Source organism: Solanum verrucosum, unplaced genomic scaffold (genome assembly GCF_900185275.1).
Source record: "Solanum verrucosum unplaced genomic scaffold, falcon-dt-bn FXZP01000022.1, whole genome shotgun sequence".
Lineage (NCBI taxonomy): Eukaryota > Viridiplantae > Streptophyta > Magnoliopsida > Solanales > Solanaceae > Solanum > Solanum verrucosum.
Window position 1 is genome coordinate 4,343,997 of NW_026020086.1, and position 17,118 is coordinate 4,361,114.

A 17,118-nucleotide genomic window follows, 5' to 3' on the forward strand; every position below is an offset into this window, starting at 1 on the left:
ATTCACATGGGGTTATATATTGCACTTTGAATTTGAGGTATATAACACATCAACAATGACTATTTGGACCAAATGTGGATAGAAATTTGTGTTGGGATTTTGAGGGACCCCTTTGAGCTATACTTGCAGACTTTTTGTGGTCAATTTGTAATTTGTCAATTTCTTTGGTTCATTAGAGTTCACTAATTTTTGAAAGTGGGAGTGTTTTTCTTTTTATTGGTTTGGATGGTTGCTACCTACCTATCGTTTCATCGTGTAACGATCACACCAATTTGATCGTTACTAAAATAGGAATTTTCTTTATTACATAACAATGAATTTTTAAAGATATGATATAATAAAATTTAAGTAATAGTCAAAACAAACATTGTATTATACAATACAATAGGTTAGAATCATCCAAACAAGTTGTTAATGTTTAGGTACTTCAAAATTAACTTTAATTCGTATTAGACAAAATTTGAAAATCAAGGTCTAAAGTTACAAACTTCAAACATACGAGTCCAAAGTTGGCTTGTCAAAACTCAACTTCATACCTATAAGCTATAAGTATAAAGTTGATTTATTACTTGTGCAGTTCACTCTTCGTACATTTAAGCTTGACAATTCCCAACTTTAGATCTATATATCTAAAGATTGAACTATTAATGTAAGTTTAGACGTGAATGAGTAAGTTGAAATTAGTACAAATCTAAAATTACCATACTCTAGCCTCATAGCGAAATTGAATTGCAAAGATGCAAAAATACTTTGTGTTTGACACAAGTTTTAATCGTCAATGATATCTTGCGTGAAATAAACGTTACTATCAGAATCGTGATTCACTATGAAGCAATCCGACAGATTAATTAAAATCATTTCATCTTTAGTAAGAAAACACAAGTTAAGAACTTGAAAATGTAAAGTCTCTTGGTAAGATATAAATTTACTTGTACAATAGACAATCACACTCTTTATATCTCTATCTCTTAGCAATATATCGCTTTGGAAAGCATTTATATTGCTTGTAGTGCAAATGTTGGAAACAAGTCTTTGACTGTCTTTAGTCGAGCAATTGCTACATTTCTCGAACAATCATAATTTACATAACTTTTCTATCTTTTTTTCAAGAAAATGAGTCTCAAACCGTTAGTTCTTACCTCTCGACTTTTTTTATACGTAGATTTACCTAACGTGAATATAAATTTATTGATCAAGTAAATCTCAAACTAAATATCTAAAAACAATAATCATGATTTAAACACTTATCATGTGCTCAACACATCTCTAAAAAGTTTTCCACCATTAAAACTATGAAATCACAAAGTCCATTAATGTTAGGTTCTATTTGTGGTCTTGTGGACGGTGGACAAGTGACCCATCGATAAAAGTGGCACTGTACAACAAACGGCTTATGTCAATTAGTTTTAATCGATTTTGATAGTCATTAGTCGGAATACGGAAAATGTCTTAATCTATGATTTTCAAGTTGACTTAATTTTTCTTGAATTAACAAAATATTGAATCTCGAGTTTCAAACTGAAATATCATAATAATAAATTCTTACTTACAAATTACAATGCACAAAGCCTCCACAATTTCACTTTTATGGTAAATTTTACTTCAATTCTTCTTTTATATAGTAGTTGTGTAGTACACTCCCTTCTTGGTAAAAAAAAATGACGTTTATTTCAAGTTAATAAATACATCGCATGTATTATGTGTTTGTACGTAAATTAGATTTAGCATTTAATCTTAATTAATTTAACATGTATTTTTGTCTAAATAAATCAGTTAATTATAATAAATCTATATGGTAAAAAGGTCAATATCATTTTTGCTCTAGGTAAGAATGAAGTTAAATTGAAGCCATCAAAATTCATAGCTAATATTAAGCTCCCATTTAACTACGAATTTTAGGAGTATTTAAAAAAAATAAAAATAAATAAAATAAAAATAAATAAAATATATATATATATATATATATATATTATTTGTTCATGAAATTTGATTAGTTTTTAAGTTCTAAAAATGGTCCAGAGGTCTTATTCGAGTCTTGGGTATGAAAAAGTTCATGTTAGGGAGAACTTCGCTCTTAAATGAATCTTACGCGACGTGAATCTAATTTAATCAAATCTCAATATAAATATCGAATACTAAATGAAAAATAAAAAAATCATTTATTTTCATTCCTAATTATAAAAAGATGATAATGTTAACATTAGAACTTTGCATGAAGTCATAAAAAAAAAGTTTATTCTTCCTTTAATAGATATCCAAGCACATGAAAAGCCGAGAAGGAAAGGGAAAATAGAAAGAAATGACAATTTTGTGTACATTTCCTAGTGTAACAAGTCTTACATTTTGTAGGTAAAGGTATGATCGAGTGATCAATAAGGTTCGATGAAAATTATAAGAGAAGTATACGTCATTAATTTTTATAGTGTTAAAATAATTTTTGTATATCTTGCTTTTAAATCATATAATTTTATTTCATAAAAGTTTAATTTGATATCAACTGAATGAGACATTGTCCATCACCATTCTATATAAATTTACACGCAAACAAAGTTGCTTCACATCGATTTACAAGGAAAAAATGTTAAAGAGTAAGTATCGAGCTTGATAGTGATTTTTTTCCTCATAAAGTATGCTTTATTCTAGAATTATTTTCTATTGATTGTTTAATTTATTATATTGAAAATAACGTGCATTAATACAATCTTAAGAATAAATTGTTTACTTGTAAAAAATACCCAGTATCTAATTATTACATAAAAAAAGAGTTTGAGAGACCTTATTTTATTTTGAGATAACTAATTTTCAGTACTATTATTCCACAATTTGACATAAATAACTTAGTTTGATACTAATAATTAATCTTGACATAACCCGAGTTAATAATTAAATAAAAAATAAAACTGTATTAATTTTTTATCTCACACACATCTTTAAAAAACTTTAAGTAGGTGTATAGTTTATTAAACTAACTTTATTAATAATGCTTTAAAATTTTAAATTTAACTATTACTTTATATAGTTATTTAATATTAAGATTAGTACAAAAAAAAACTCAATTTGCAAAATAGATAAGTAAAATGAAATATCTACTCTCTTCATTTATTTTTAATTGTCATGTTATGCTTTTCGAAAGTCAATTCCACTAATTTTTAAAAGTAAATTAGATCATATTAGTTCAATATTTTAAAATAAATATTTTAACATTCAAAAACTATACAAAAAATAGGACTGTGTATCGGTCGATTCAGTTTAATTTTACAATTTATCTGCTTGAATTATCTGTTATCGATTTGTAAACATGCTAAACTATTATAGAACCATTAAGATATTAACTTATAAATTATTGATTTATTAGTTATTAATCGTTATCGATTTAACCGTTAATATTTGATTAAAAAAATATGGAAAATCACTTATAAACAAGGTGACAAACCAAAGAAATCATGCATACGAATTGACAAATTTCATTTTTGCTCAAAAGCAAACACTGTTACATTGTAAAATAATCGAGAGTTTGATACAGACAAAAATAAAAGTATGAAATTAAACTCTAAGTCAAGGACTATATGTAATAAATGATATAAATATAATTATTTATTTTTCAATATGTTATCGGTTAACCTATTAAGAAAATAACCTCAAACCATTCAGAATCGATAATAAAAAAATTAAAACCGTTATCGATATTGCTAAACGAATAAATCATTACCGATAAATCAATAACATTTTTTCGATTCAAATTATCGATTTCAGTTCGATCTTGAACAACTCTAACGAAAAATACTATAAATTACATTATTTTTATTTTTCTCATATCAAATATAATGAATAAATATATTTTAAAATATTAATCAAAATAATTTTCAAGAAACTATGACAACTAAACAGAAACGTGGACGATTTTTTTTTCAATACTCCTAAAAAGGGTAGTTTCCCATTAAATGACAAAATTTCCAATATGGGATATATATTGAAGTAAGATACTTGTAATATAAATTTTCCTTTTCCAAAGTCTACGTTGCCTTGCCTAAATGCCTTCCACGTCGTCGTTTTCTTACAAAAATCCATTCTTCTTCTTCCTCTTTATTCGTTAAGCGATCTCTCAAGCTTCAACAAAAACTCTCCATTTTCAAAATATACACAAAAATTCACACAAAATATATGTATAGATACACATATATTATATATATGAATAAATATATTTGTATGTATAGATAGTTTTTTTTTTTGTGGAATTTGAAAGGAAGGAAGGAAGAAGGTGTTTTTTTGAATTATTAAGCGAAAATGGCATTGTTACGGAAATTGTTCTATAGGAAGCCACCTGATGGACTGTTAGAGATCTGCGAGAGAGTTTATGGTACGTTTTTTTTTTTTTGTTTTAATTAATGGAGGTTTTGTAATTCTGGATTTTTGTTTGTTTGTATTTGAGATCGAGCTGGAATAAATAGAAAATTTATGATTTTTTGAGTTTTTTTTTTTGGTTTATACTTTATGTTTCAATGTGTGAAATATGTAATTATAATGGGGAAATGGAAATGTGAAGAAATGATTATTCTATGCATTTAAGAGGGTGGTTTAGTGGTTAATGAAGTGGGTTGAGCAACATGAGGTCTCAGGTCCCGAGACAAAAATATTTACTTTTCGTCTATTTCTAGCATTGGTGGATAGAGTCACCTGCTACATATTGTTGGTGTGAGTTGACTAGTATCACGTAGAATTAGTTGAGATTGGCCCGGGCACCACAGTTATCTTGGTGGTAGGTGATAGGTATTTTGTGGAATTAGTTGAGGGGCGCTTAAGTTTTGTCTACCTGGTACATGTTGCCGAAAGGAGGTGACACGTATGACGTAGAGTTAGCTGAGGTGTGCACGAGTTGGCTCGGGCAACGTGTTTATCATGGTGGGAGGTTGTAGGTATTCCATAGAATTAGTCAAAGTGGGTATAAGTTTTATCCACCTAGTACATGTTGTTGGTGGGAGGTGGCACATATATCGTAGAGTTAGTTGAGGTGTGCGCGAGTTTTGTCCACGTGGTACATGCTGCTGGTGGGAGATGGCACGTTTGCTATAGAGTTAATCAAGGTGCACGCAAGTTGGCTCGGGCACCATAGTTATCATAGTGGGAGCCTGGGAGGTGACATGTATCCCCTGGAATTATTCAAAGTGTGTGCAAGTTAACCCGGATGTCACGGTTAACAAAAAAAGAAGAAGTGATTATTCTCTGTTAAGACATAGAAAATTGAAAAAAGGAATCATTTTTGTTGCCACTTTGAGGCCAGTGAAGATATATTTCCTTGTTCGGATTCGGAAAGGAGCTTTATTATTATTGAAATTGAAGAGGCATGTATTTGGGCCTTTAATACAAATTAAGACTAGACTTTAGCTACTTTTGGATAATTTGAAGTACATGTTTTGAACTGTATGCCAGCTGGCCCTCGGTGATTTCTCGATTATAAGAAAATATCGAAATATGGGATGTTAAGTTGGAATTGTGAGTGGATGAAGCGAGTTGAGGCAAAATGCAAGTTATCTTGCAATGAAGAAACTGTCATATACTTTAATTCACCTAAGCGAAATTCAGTTAATTTTCAGGGAAATTATGTTGTGATGACTATATTGACTGCTGCCAAGTTGGCGACGTTTGGCATGCTAGCTGAGCTGAGTCGAAGCATAAGCTGCTTAATGGGCAGAGGATTCAGCTCATCTTTTTCGCCCAAAATACTCTAGTGTAATACTTGGGAATAGTATAATTAAAAGCCTGCTTGTGCTTTGTTTAGTATATTTAATGAAATTTCTAAGTTGCTGCTACCAACGTAATCTAAAATAGTGCTTTCCCAAAGTATGGGTCATTTAGTTCGAAGGGTGGTTGTGCTGGACACTAATGCATAATGCAGTTTCATTTGATCTCTCCGGTGTCTGATAGCACAACTGTTCAATTGGACTATTATAAATGAATAAAGGCTAAAGAAGTAATGTAACTATGTATGTGTTCTGATGATTAATGCAAATGATATTATTCTTAGAATATTTTGAAGTAAAAAAACCCAATGGTATGGCTTTAGTGGTCAATGAAGTTGGAGGAGAACCATGAGGTGTCGGGTTCAGATCTTGGTGGAGGAAAAAAAATAAACAGGTGTGGTGGAATAGTCAAGGTGCACGCAACTTGGCGCTTGACACCACCATCACTCAAGGCAAAAGAAAAAACTGAAGTGGAAAACTCCGCCACTTAAGAGGTAGAGGATTGAACTGATTCTTTAGGCTGAGACATGTTCTCTATTAGGGTTAGATGAAAGGAAAACCATGTCACCCAGCAGAAAAGGTTAGCTTTCCAGTAGTTGTGAGTTGAACAGTTTTGATCAGTCATACTTTGATGTGTAGTACAAAAAGGTAAAAATACTTGAGGAAGTGATGCTTTAGATAATCTTCAATCAGTAGTGATTTTTTCAATTTTATCAAGTTTTGAGTACATGTAAATTAGGTATCTTACTCTTACGTGACCCAGAAAAAGGTGGAAGGAATGGAGAAAATACTGAATCTAATAAACACAACAACTCAAATGTGATGTTATTCAATCAATGCCTTAAAAACTAAAAGGGACACTGTCAAGAAACACCTTGGCATGCTTCCTTGAAGTGTTTCAAACAGTATTGTGACAATAGAATCCAAATTTCTTCTCCTTGAAAAGGGAGAAAAACGGAACAGTAATGTGGCAAGAGAAAATGGTTTTCACTGTTAATTTTATTTTCAAAATATTTATGTTTAGATTTCGACATAATGCAGGAGGCCGAGATTATTACAGCTGAGTCATGTCATCTCTGTTTATCAACACAAAAGTATTTTGTGACTTGAAAATGTTAATGCCTGTTGGTACATCAGTTTTGCTAATAATTTGTTCTATTTTATATGCAGTGTTTGATTGCTGTTTCACCACTGATGTTTGGGAGGAAGAAAATTACAAAGGCTATGCAGGAGGTGTGATTAGTCAACTTCGGGATCATTACCCTGATGCGTCAATATTGGTTTTTAATTTTCGTGAGGGTGTGTCGCAGAGCCTGATGGCAAATATTCTGTCTGAGTATGATCTGACAATAATGGACTACCCTCGGCACTATGAGGGTTGCCCCTTGCTTTCAATGGAAGTGATGCACCATTTTCTAAGATCCGGTGAAAGTTGGCTCTCACTTGGGCAACAAAATGTGCTTTTAATGCACTGTGAACGGGGTGGTTGGCCAGTTTTGGCATTTATGTTGGCTGCGTTATTGATATACAGGAAACATTACACTGGAGAGCAGAAGACCTTAGACATGATTTATAAGCAGGCTCCTCGTGAACTTTTGTACTTGCTGCAGCCACTGAATCCAATTCCTTCTCAGCTAAGATACCTACAGTATGTAGCCAGGAGGAATGTGAACATGCAGTGGCCTCCATTGGATAGAGCACTCACATTGGATTGCATCATTATTAGGGCTATACCTAATTTTGATGGCGAGGGTGGTTGCCGGCCAATATTTCGTATCTATGGACAGGACCCGTTTCTAGTTTCTGATCGATCGCCAAAAATTTTGTTCTCAACTCCAAAGAGGAATAAAGTTGTCCGGCATTACAAGCAGGTAATATGTTTTTTTCCTCTACTAAAATCATATGTTACTTCCAAAGGGTTTATGCTATCTTTGAGGAAGGGTATCTTTATTCTATTCTGTTGATTAGACATGATGCTTGGTTCGAGTGGCGACGCCAGGAATTTCACGAATGGTGTCCTGAAATTGCACAACAAAAGCTTTTTTTAAAAAGGAGAAAAAAATTGTTGCTAATGAGATTCAAACACGTGGGCACTAGCTCATTCAAGGGGTCCGAAACTCATTAAAGGGGTCTGAAACCACTGGGCCACAACAACCTATTTTGTCAAGGGTGTCCAAAATACGTTATTTAATCACTTTGTGTGTCATTTTACTTGTATATACAATATTTTTTTCCGACGAAACCCTGACATGCACGTGGCTCCGCCCCTGCTTGTTTCTAGGACTGACATATAGCCTTGTCAGATTCATTTATAGTTGAAAAAACACATGTGAATAGTGTCCAAATAGACCAAGGAACATATGGGGAACTTTATCTATGATAGTACAACTTATTGTATTTCAATGAGATCAATATGTTTGACTTAGAGTGGATCAACTACCTAATATTTAATTTTCTACAGTTCTCTCGATTCTTTCATCTTCCCAAAGAAGCAATTTTACGGTTTTTCCTCTGCTCTATGACCTTGTTAATTTGTCAAGCGGTGGTCTTCCGTTGGGATTGAGATGTTTGATTTAGAGTGAATTGGACTATTTAACAAGTTGTTCTACTTGAACCTTATGACATTTTGTTCTAATGCCATTATTCTTATGATTTTTCTCAAGTGGAGTTCAGTTGAGTTAGGTTGTTAATTTCACATGCTTGAAATGCATGTACCTGTTATATCTTGGTCTTTCTCCCTCGCCCCTCTTTCCCATTCTTGTTATGCATGCCCTCTTAGGACCCAACTGACTAGTATTGATTCAACATTCCTTATAATATCATTTCAGGCCGAATGTGAATTGGTTAAGATTGATATCAATTGCCATATTCAAGGCGATGTTGTGTTGGAATGTATTTGCTTGCACGATGATTTGGAGCGGGAACAGATGATGTTTAGGACTATGTTTAACACAGCTTTTATTAGGTCAAACATTTTGATTCTAAATCGTGATGAACTTGACACTTTATGGGATGCTAAAGATCAATTTCCAAAAGATTTCAGAGCAGAGGTATGTTTTTTTTTTTGTTGTTGTTGATACTCTCCAGCTAGAAGCATATTGTAATTTATGAAAGTTATGCTCTGGATGAAGGTTCTTTTCTCAGAGATGGACACTGCTGCTTCTGTTCTTCCTGTAGATTTGTCCTGTTTTGAGGAGAAGGATGGCCTACCAGTGGAGGCATTTGCCAAAGTTCAGGAAATCTTTAGCTCTGTGGATTGGATAAGTCCAAAGGCTGGTGCTGCTTGTAATGTGCTCCAACAAATAACCACGTCAGGTTTAATTCAGGAAAATTTGGAATCCGTTCCTCCCCTGTCTACAGACACTAGCATGCTCCTCGATCAAGCAAATTTGGAGACTCCTGGAGAGAGGAAGGGACCTGCACCAGTGGACAATGATGCAAAGGGCTCGTCACCATTTACATTGGAGCAGCAATCTATGTCATCCATAAAATCATCCTCCAAAGTACAACAAAGTGACCAACAGAAAGTTGAACCTCAATTTATTGGGACCAAAAGTGAGATGAAGGTGTCAAAACTGCAGCCGTCAATTCCTCTTTCAAAACCTTCTCCTGCTGACCTTAGTACAGAACCTAGTGTGTCTTCTGTGCCATCACAACAGTCCCTGTACGTTTTTCCAACGTCGGAACATCCTCCACTTATAAAGAAGTTGGATCCTCATGTACAAGAATGTGATAAGCTGAATGACCTTCCTTCCCTACCTGAGACCAGGACTCCACCCTTCAAGACCAGCATTCCAACTTCACCTTCATCCTCATCCATACCTGGGAAGGATCAGGGTATTGGTATTGGACTAGTTCTATCTCCTACTCCAGTGACACCAGCGCCGCTCACTCCTCCCATGAAGGATAAATTAGTCACTGGAACTGTACCTTATGCATCTCCGGCTGCTCCACCCAGAACCCAAGGTCCTCCAATTGTATCCTTGAAGGATGAAAAACCTACTTCGTCTCAACCTGATACATATCTGCTTCCTCTAGCAGCACAGAAGCCAGATCATAAAGGAGAACCTGCTTCACCTCCTCATCTTACTGGGTTGTCTCTGTCTCCTTCCCCCTTGGCACCATCACCAGAGACTCCTCCCGTGAAGGATAAACTAGTCACTGGAACTGTACCTTCTGCATCTCAGGCTACTCCACCCAGAACACAATGTTCTCCAATTGTTTCCTTGAAGGATGATAGACCTACTATGTCCCAATCTGATGCACCTCTGCTTCCTCTGACAGTGCAGCAGCCAGCTTATGAAGGGGAGTCTACTTCACCTCCTCGGACAGCGCAGCAGCCAGGTGATGAAGCTGCTGAAAAGGAACCTACTCGACCTCTTCATCCTTCTAAAAGTTGTCCTCCATCCCTAGCTCCTCCTAATTCCTCTTCTCCATCAGCTGCCATTCCCTTTATCAAACCTTTAGAACAACAGTTCGTCCAGAGTAGTAATTTTTCACCACCGCCACCGCCACCGCCGCCGCCACTGCCACCGTCACAACGTCCAATCCCTCTATTGAACGAGAATGTTGCTTCCATTGGTGGATCACCTCAGCCACCTGTTCCTCCCACTCCACCTTTGAAGGAACATTCAGTTTTCAGAGGGGTGCCATCACCTCCACCACCTCCGCCTCCACCCCTCGAGACTCATGCCCATTATTTACACCCCCAGTATTGAGCAAGAATTCTGTCTGTACTAGTGAACCACTTGAACCAGTCCCAACTTTGAAGGGAAGTTCAGCTTTTAGAGATAAGTCACCGCCACTACCACCACCTCCTCCTCCACCTCCATGCCAGTTAACTACAACCCAAATATTGAACACAAATTCTGCCTCTATTTGTGAACCGCCTCCACCTCCACCTCCACCTCCACCTACTCCACCTTTGAAGGAAAAAGTTGTTCCCCCAACCAGGGTGCCACCACCCCTGCCTCCACCTCCTCCTGTGCAATCTATGAAGGAGAACTCCTCGTTCAATGGTGGACCCTCTCCACCTCCACCCCCTCCTTTGCCTGCTGCTCAAGCTTCTAAGCCTGCGAATGTATCTGCAATGCCACCACCTCCTCCTCCTCCTGCGTTGGGTTCTCGACAAAGTGTCCCTTCTGCTCCCCCTCCTCCAGTCCCTTCTCTTAATCCTGATCTAAAAGCAGGTGCTAGTATGATACAGTCAGCATCTAAAGGTAGTAATCTCCCTACTTCTCCATCTCCACCCCCACCTTCTGCTCCTCCACCTGGCTTAAAGGGACGAGGACCATTGCCTCGTACCATGAATTCAAGAAGTCAGTCATCAAAGAAACTGAAGCCTTTGCATTGGTTAAAAATATCTAGAGCAGTCTCAGGAAGCTTGTGGGCCGAGGCTCAAAAATGCAGTGATGCTCCCAAGTAGGTGCTAACTATGAGTGTGAAAGTAGTCATTAGTTAATTTTCTTAAAATTCTTTCCAGATATAACTTCTGATGTCCTCCAATTTCTATTTGATAGGGCACCAGAGATTGATATATCAGAGCTTGAATCCCTCTTTTCAGCTGCAGTTCCAACTTCAGGACAAGGCAGTTCAGGAGGGAAAAGGAATTCGGGGACCTCAATGGGGCAGAAGCCGGAGAAAGTGCAACTGGTAATTGCTTATGACTATATGACATCTGAGGTTCCTTGTGGATTTTCATAAAAAATTTCCCTAGATCATTTTATCTTTATACAGTCATTTGCAAAGTTCCTGGTGCAGGTGTTCCATGGTTTGACATAAATCTCAGAATCTTAAATATTATGAACAGTCTAATTCTAACGTACACTTTCTGTCATGGTCTTGTACTTCCTTACTTCCTTTAATGCAGCTTGTTCCCCAATCTCTCTTTCTTGACACGATTCTGTGTTTTCACGTGGTTCCTTTTTGGATCACCTAGTTTTCAGCTTAAGAAACTTTGTTTTCAGAAGGGTTTCTGGAGTGAAATTCTTTGGCTGAAATTTGGTACTTAATTCCTAAAAACCTTAGTGTGTAAACAGAGAAGCACAGTGCTGACATTTTGTAGGCATTATTGCTCTCAGTGATCTTTATTTTTCTTTTTAATGTAATATCACTTGATATATAGCATGTTTAGATAGGAGGTCGCACTGATTACTTAAAAATCATACATAAATTTACATATAAATATTAATTCCAGAATGGACCATGGTTGGATTGTCTAGAATGTCAAATCTGAAAGCTGTCAAATGTGCATGGTGTTATTCATTCAGAACCGTCCCTTAATTACTGAATAACATAAAATTAAAGACACTAGGACCAATAGTTTCACTATTGAGGATGCCAAACCTTATGGCAGTTGGTCCTTTTCTTTAACAGAAAGTTGTTGGAAAAAAGGAACTGCATAGGTCAGTGCACTGTACTGAGGCAGCCGTGTAATTGGATTTTAATCTTTATTCACATTGTTTGAATCTAGGGTCAACAGATTTATTATACTCATGATTGAGGTCGGCCCTTTCCCCGACTTTGCGTGAACGCAGGATTGGATGTTTTGTGCACTAGTCTGCCTTTTTGTTTAATTGAGGGTCAGTAAAATATAAGCTATTGCTTTACCTTATCAAAAATAAATAAATATCAGCTATTGCAAGCTATTGCTGCACCCAAGAGTGTGACCTAGTGGTCAATGAAGTTGGGGGAGAACCATGAGGTCTCAGGTTCTAGTTCACACTAGGTGATTTCTTCCAATATGTCAAAGCTTTGGTAGAAAACATCACCTGGTATCTGTGTTGTGCTGGTGGGAGGTAGCAGTATCCGGTGGAATAGTCGAGGTGCGCAAGTTGGCCAGACATCACGTCATAAAAAATTATTGCTTTTATTCTAACAAATATTTACATTGTTCTGTATCTTAAAAAATCTAATTAATAAATTATGTCTCTTAGGCCTGTAGATTGGGATCTTTTACAGTTATATAATACCATGGTAATTGGACAAACAAAATCTTTTAATTCTGCTTCCCAAGTTTGTTTCCACAGATTATCTAAGCTTCTTTGTCACGGATTCAGTGAAAACCTATTCATGAGTAACATCTGATAGAATCCATTTCCACCTGATACTCATATAGCTCTGTGGAAGCCACTGCCTGTTCTCTCCTCGCATATAGCTGCGGAGAAAAGATGGAAGTGTGGCACTATTTCAGCTCTTCCATGTTCTAAGAGAGCATTTACCTGAACTCTATTTTGGCAGGTTGATCATAGACGAGCTTATAATTGTGAAATCATGCTTTCTAAGGTGAAAATACCACTGCATGAAATGCTGGTAAGCTGTATACATATACAATTGGCTTTCTTTTTGGATAATATGGTTATTCTAGAATATATATATCTGACATACAGCTGTTTGTACCAATTGTTTGTATTCATCTGTGTCATATATCTTGGGTAATCATTTATCCACTTCTGTATGCCTGCAGTAGGGTGGTGCTGTTATCACAATGATTCATTTGACATTTCAAGTTCTAATAGTTAAAGCATGTTATGTGTCCCATATTTTATAGCTTCCAGTGTTTGACTGATTTTTGTGTTCTTGATAAGCAATTATTGTAAACTGTGTGCCATTGTTCTTAGACTGCTTATCTATATAATTTTCACTCCCTTCTGTTTTCTCAATTTTGTACTTAACTTCCTCTCAGAAATATGAATAACAATCACATTGTAGACCTTGTTAGAGATTCTTTGCGAGATGTTCAGTTTTCAAATAAACATCTGTAGTAACAATATCCATGCTTAAATGGGAACTTACTATTGATTTGGACTCTGTCTGCTTAATTGTATTGGTAAAAAACTTACGTCTTTTAATATCGTAAGACTCTACTTTATTGTATAACCAATGTACATATCCCTGCTGATTTAAGTATAATCTGATATTTAAAGAAAACAAAGCCATTCAAGTGTCACCTATCCCGAGACAAGGTGTTTGTACGTGTTGAATCTTGTAATCACAAACTTTAGTCCTGGTTGTGCACTTTTTGCATGCTAAATGTTCTCATTTTTAACCTTCTCCATCTCTTCCTGTCATCTCTCTGTGATGGTCCGTGGACCATAATCCTGCATATAGTCGAGTTACATTGAAATGTGATTATTTCCAAGAATGATGTACACACACACCCCTACACCCAAACACATCTTTGGATTAATTATATATTGGTGGTGGATGGGTAATTGTTCTCCTTATATGGTTTTGGACAATCCTTACCTCATGAGCTAGCTTTTGGGGTTGTGGTAGGCCCAAGGTCCATGAATATAACGTCAATTGTGTGGATTATTTTCTGTTAAAAGTTGGATTATGCTTCTAATTGTTGGCTACCACTTTTTAATAATTTCAACAGAACTCGGTGCTTGCACTGGAAGATTCTGCACTAGATGTGGATCAGGTGGAGAATCTGATTAAGTTTTGCCCAACTAAGGAGGAGATGGAAACTCTCAAGGTGAAAGATCTGATTGAAAAGAGTTAAGGAAAACTAATAATTAAATGTACATAGGAACACAGTGAATAACCTTGTTTTAGTTGCATTTCTGCTTCAGGGTTATAAAGGAGAGAAGGAGAAGTTGGGTCGATGTGAACAGGTTTGTTCATTGTGAAATAACCTTTTTTTCTTTAATTTTGCTTACTATCCCACTTTATCCTGTATGGAATTGATTGGACCATTTATATAGTAACATCTAATTGTAAGATCTCTTTGTTGTTGCAGTTTATGTTAGAGTTGATGCAAGTACCACGAACAGAGTCCAAGCTGCGAGTTTTTTCGTTTAAGATTCAGTTTGAATCTCAGGTGAGAAGATGGCAGATGCCAACCTCCTGGCTCTATTCTTTTACTGATTGAGCTGCAATATTTTCTATTCTAATAGATTCCACTTGGCCTGGTGCTGCTGCCTCTTTGCTGCACTGGGAATGTTTCGCTTGCTGACAGCATATTTGTTTTCTTTCAATTTCAGGTTTCTGAGCTAAGGAAGAGTCTGAATATTGTGAATTCGGCAGCTGATCAGGCACATTTCTTTTGTTTTTTCTTTCCAACTTTAATGCTTTACCACTTTTAGATGAGACAAGAGGTTTCTTGATGCTGTCCTTGAATATCATCTTCTCTTTGATGTTGTAATCAGATTAAAGGTTCATCAAAATTGAAAAGGATTATGCAAACAATTCTCTCTCTCGGAAATGCTTTGAACCAGGGAACTGCTAGAGGTGGGTAAACATCTCTTTTATTTTCAAGCATATCTGCTATTGATTTCTTCATTGTGGCGTCTTATTTTTCTCTGAGGGAGTGAGTTGAAGAGTTCCCCTACCCAAAAGAAAAGGAGTGACCTGTTTGACAAATGACAAAAGAAATTACACAATATATGGGGGTGTGGAATTAAGAAATTAAATGCACATCATCAACACTTAAACCTATTAGCTTAGACCATTCACCTATGTTGGTGCACTTACCACTTCAAATAATCAGGTCCAGCTTTGTATAGAAGATTAACTGATGTTGTTCCTGCTAAGGACCATCTAAACTTGCTTTTTTCAAATCCCTGTAGGGTGGAAACCACAGCCTGTAGGGTGGAAACCACAGCCTGCATGTCTGTTATTTGAATAGGTCTAATTCTTATGGAGATTTACCCAATTATGTTTCATGAAATTTTTGGAAAATTGGTCCCACCAAAAGATTTCCAAGTTGAGAACTCCTTCAGCAGTAGAAATCTAAACTCTAGATAAGGAAAACATGTCAAATAAATCAACTGGGTATGGCTCAAAGCTTTTCTGATGAAATGATATATCTCTGCAATTGTCATCTCCTTTGGCTTTTCTGGTCTTGAAATTATTGAAAAATCCCTGCTTCATTTAGATGATAAATGCAGTTCTTACAAAAAAAGAAATCTTTGAGCAATTATCTTCGTCTCATCTAATAATCTCTTGATGATTTCTGTAGGTTCTGCTGTTGGATTCAGGTTAGATAGCCTCCTAAAACTAACAGAGACACGTGCACGGAACAATAAGATGACTCTCATGCATTATCTTTGCAAGGTACAATCTTTGATCGGCACTCTTCTTGATGAAAGCATGATGATATGGTTGACTAATATTTTGGGGGTGGTGTTTTCTATTACACACATATTTCCTCCTATCTTGAACAGAATGCAGAATAAAATTTGTTCACTTAGTCCCCAATTTCTTGGCAGATCTGATTGTTTTCTGAAATAAATGAGTCATAGCATTTCATTTATGTGATGCTTGGTCAGTGATTAGTAGAATGCACATTAAGATAAAGCCAGCTTTCAAGGACATTTGCTCGTTTGGAAGGGATCATCTATGTTGAGCATGAGTTAAATTTTCTCTTATCTGTGACCTGAATTTACATAATCAGATCAGCTGATTGCACCTTCTCTCATTAGATCCTTTTCAATTGTGTCCCAGGATCATCTGTAAAAGAAATCTGTATCGGCTTTTATCTAGCTAAAAGTTTCTATATCTGAAGTTAGTAAAGACAAATTATAAATTCAACCCTAACTGGTCAGGTTGAGAAAAAGGAATTAGTGTCTGAAGTTCGTTGGATAAATCAGGGATTATCTCTTTACTTGGGTTTTTGAATCTGTATATAAGTTGATTATAAGAAGCTTAGCTGAAAGGAAGAATAGAAGTCTTATTTTAAAAATAAAAAACAAAATAAACAATGACTAGATGCACAGGAATGGATCTTTTCTCACGACATGCAATCAAATCACAAAACTTGGCTTTTTACATTGTTATCAGCTTCCTCACATTTATCAAATCAATCTATATAATTATCTCTATCCTAAAAGTTGCATGGCGCATCTGGTACTTCCAGATTTCTTATCCTATTGATGTTAAATTATCCTCTAGCACTTAGGCGCTGACCGGTATGAACCTTTTCTTTATAAAGTGTTACCATAACAACTACGTGTCTTTATATTCACTATTTTCTCGTCATTGCGCTGGTATCTTACTACTTGTAACTCAAGATTTTCACTTAGGAAAATGATTTGAATTTGAGTTTACCTCATGTTAGCAACCAGCATATTTTACAAGATGCTTAAAGAAATTTTCTCTGCCAGGTTCTTGCTGACAAATTGCCCGAACTGCTAGATTTTTCTAATGATCTTTCTAGCTTGGAACCTTGCGCAAAGGTATCATTATTTGGACCAACCAATGATAAGTTCACTGTAGAAATATGACTGACAATGGTCTGATTAAAAATTTTCTGCAGATACAACTGAAATTTCTTGCAGAGGAGATGCAAGCTATTAGCAAAGGACTGGAGAAAGTTGTACAAGAACTGTCTATGTCTGAGAACGATGGAGCTGTGTCTGAGAATTTCCGTAAGGTA

At 35.8% G+C, this 17,118-nt stretch overlaps 2 protein-coding genes across 2 annotated transcripts in view; both read left to right on the forward strand.

Moving 5' to 3' along the window:
- Positions 1 to 4,149: 4,149 nt before the first annotated feature.
- On the forward strand, positions 4,150 to 10,636 carry LOC125824300 (formin-like protein 13). Its single transcript, XM_049503649.1, has 4 exons — positions 4,150 to 4,357; positions 6,909 to 7,609; positions 8,567 to 8,788; positions 8,870 to 10,636. Exons 1-4 carry the CDS (start codon positions 4,285 to 4,287, stop codon positions 10,454 to 10,456), a joined length of 2,583 nt encoding a protein of 860 aa, XP_049359606.1. The 5' UTR covers positions 4,150 to 4,284; the 3' UTR covers positions 10,457 to 10,636.
- LOC125824317 (norbelladine synthase-like) overlaps positions 5,205 to 17,118 on the forward strand; it is a 127,942-nt gene continuing 116,028 nt past the window's right edge. Inside the window, exon 1 of the mRNA XM_049503665.1 lies at positions 5,205 to 5,210. The gene's annotated coding sequence lies outside the window, so the exon portion shown is untranslated. The remainder of the gene's footprint in view (positions 5,211 to 17,118) is intronic.

Bases quoted from the DNA above. Each gene is read 5' to 3' on its own strand.
- LOC125824300 (XM_049503649.1), top strand. From the start codon at position 4,285: ATGGCATTGTTACGGAAATTGTTCTATAGGAAGCCACCTGATGGACTG. The intron at 4,358-6,908 runs GTACGTTTTTTT...TTTTATATGCAG, and splicing joins GATCTGCGAGAGAGTTTATG to TGTTTGATTGCTGTTTCACC. The intron at 8,789-8,869 runs GTATGTTTTTTT...CTCTGGATGAAG, and splicing joins CAAAAGATTTCAGAGCAGAG to GTTCTTTTCTCAGAGATGGA.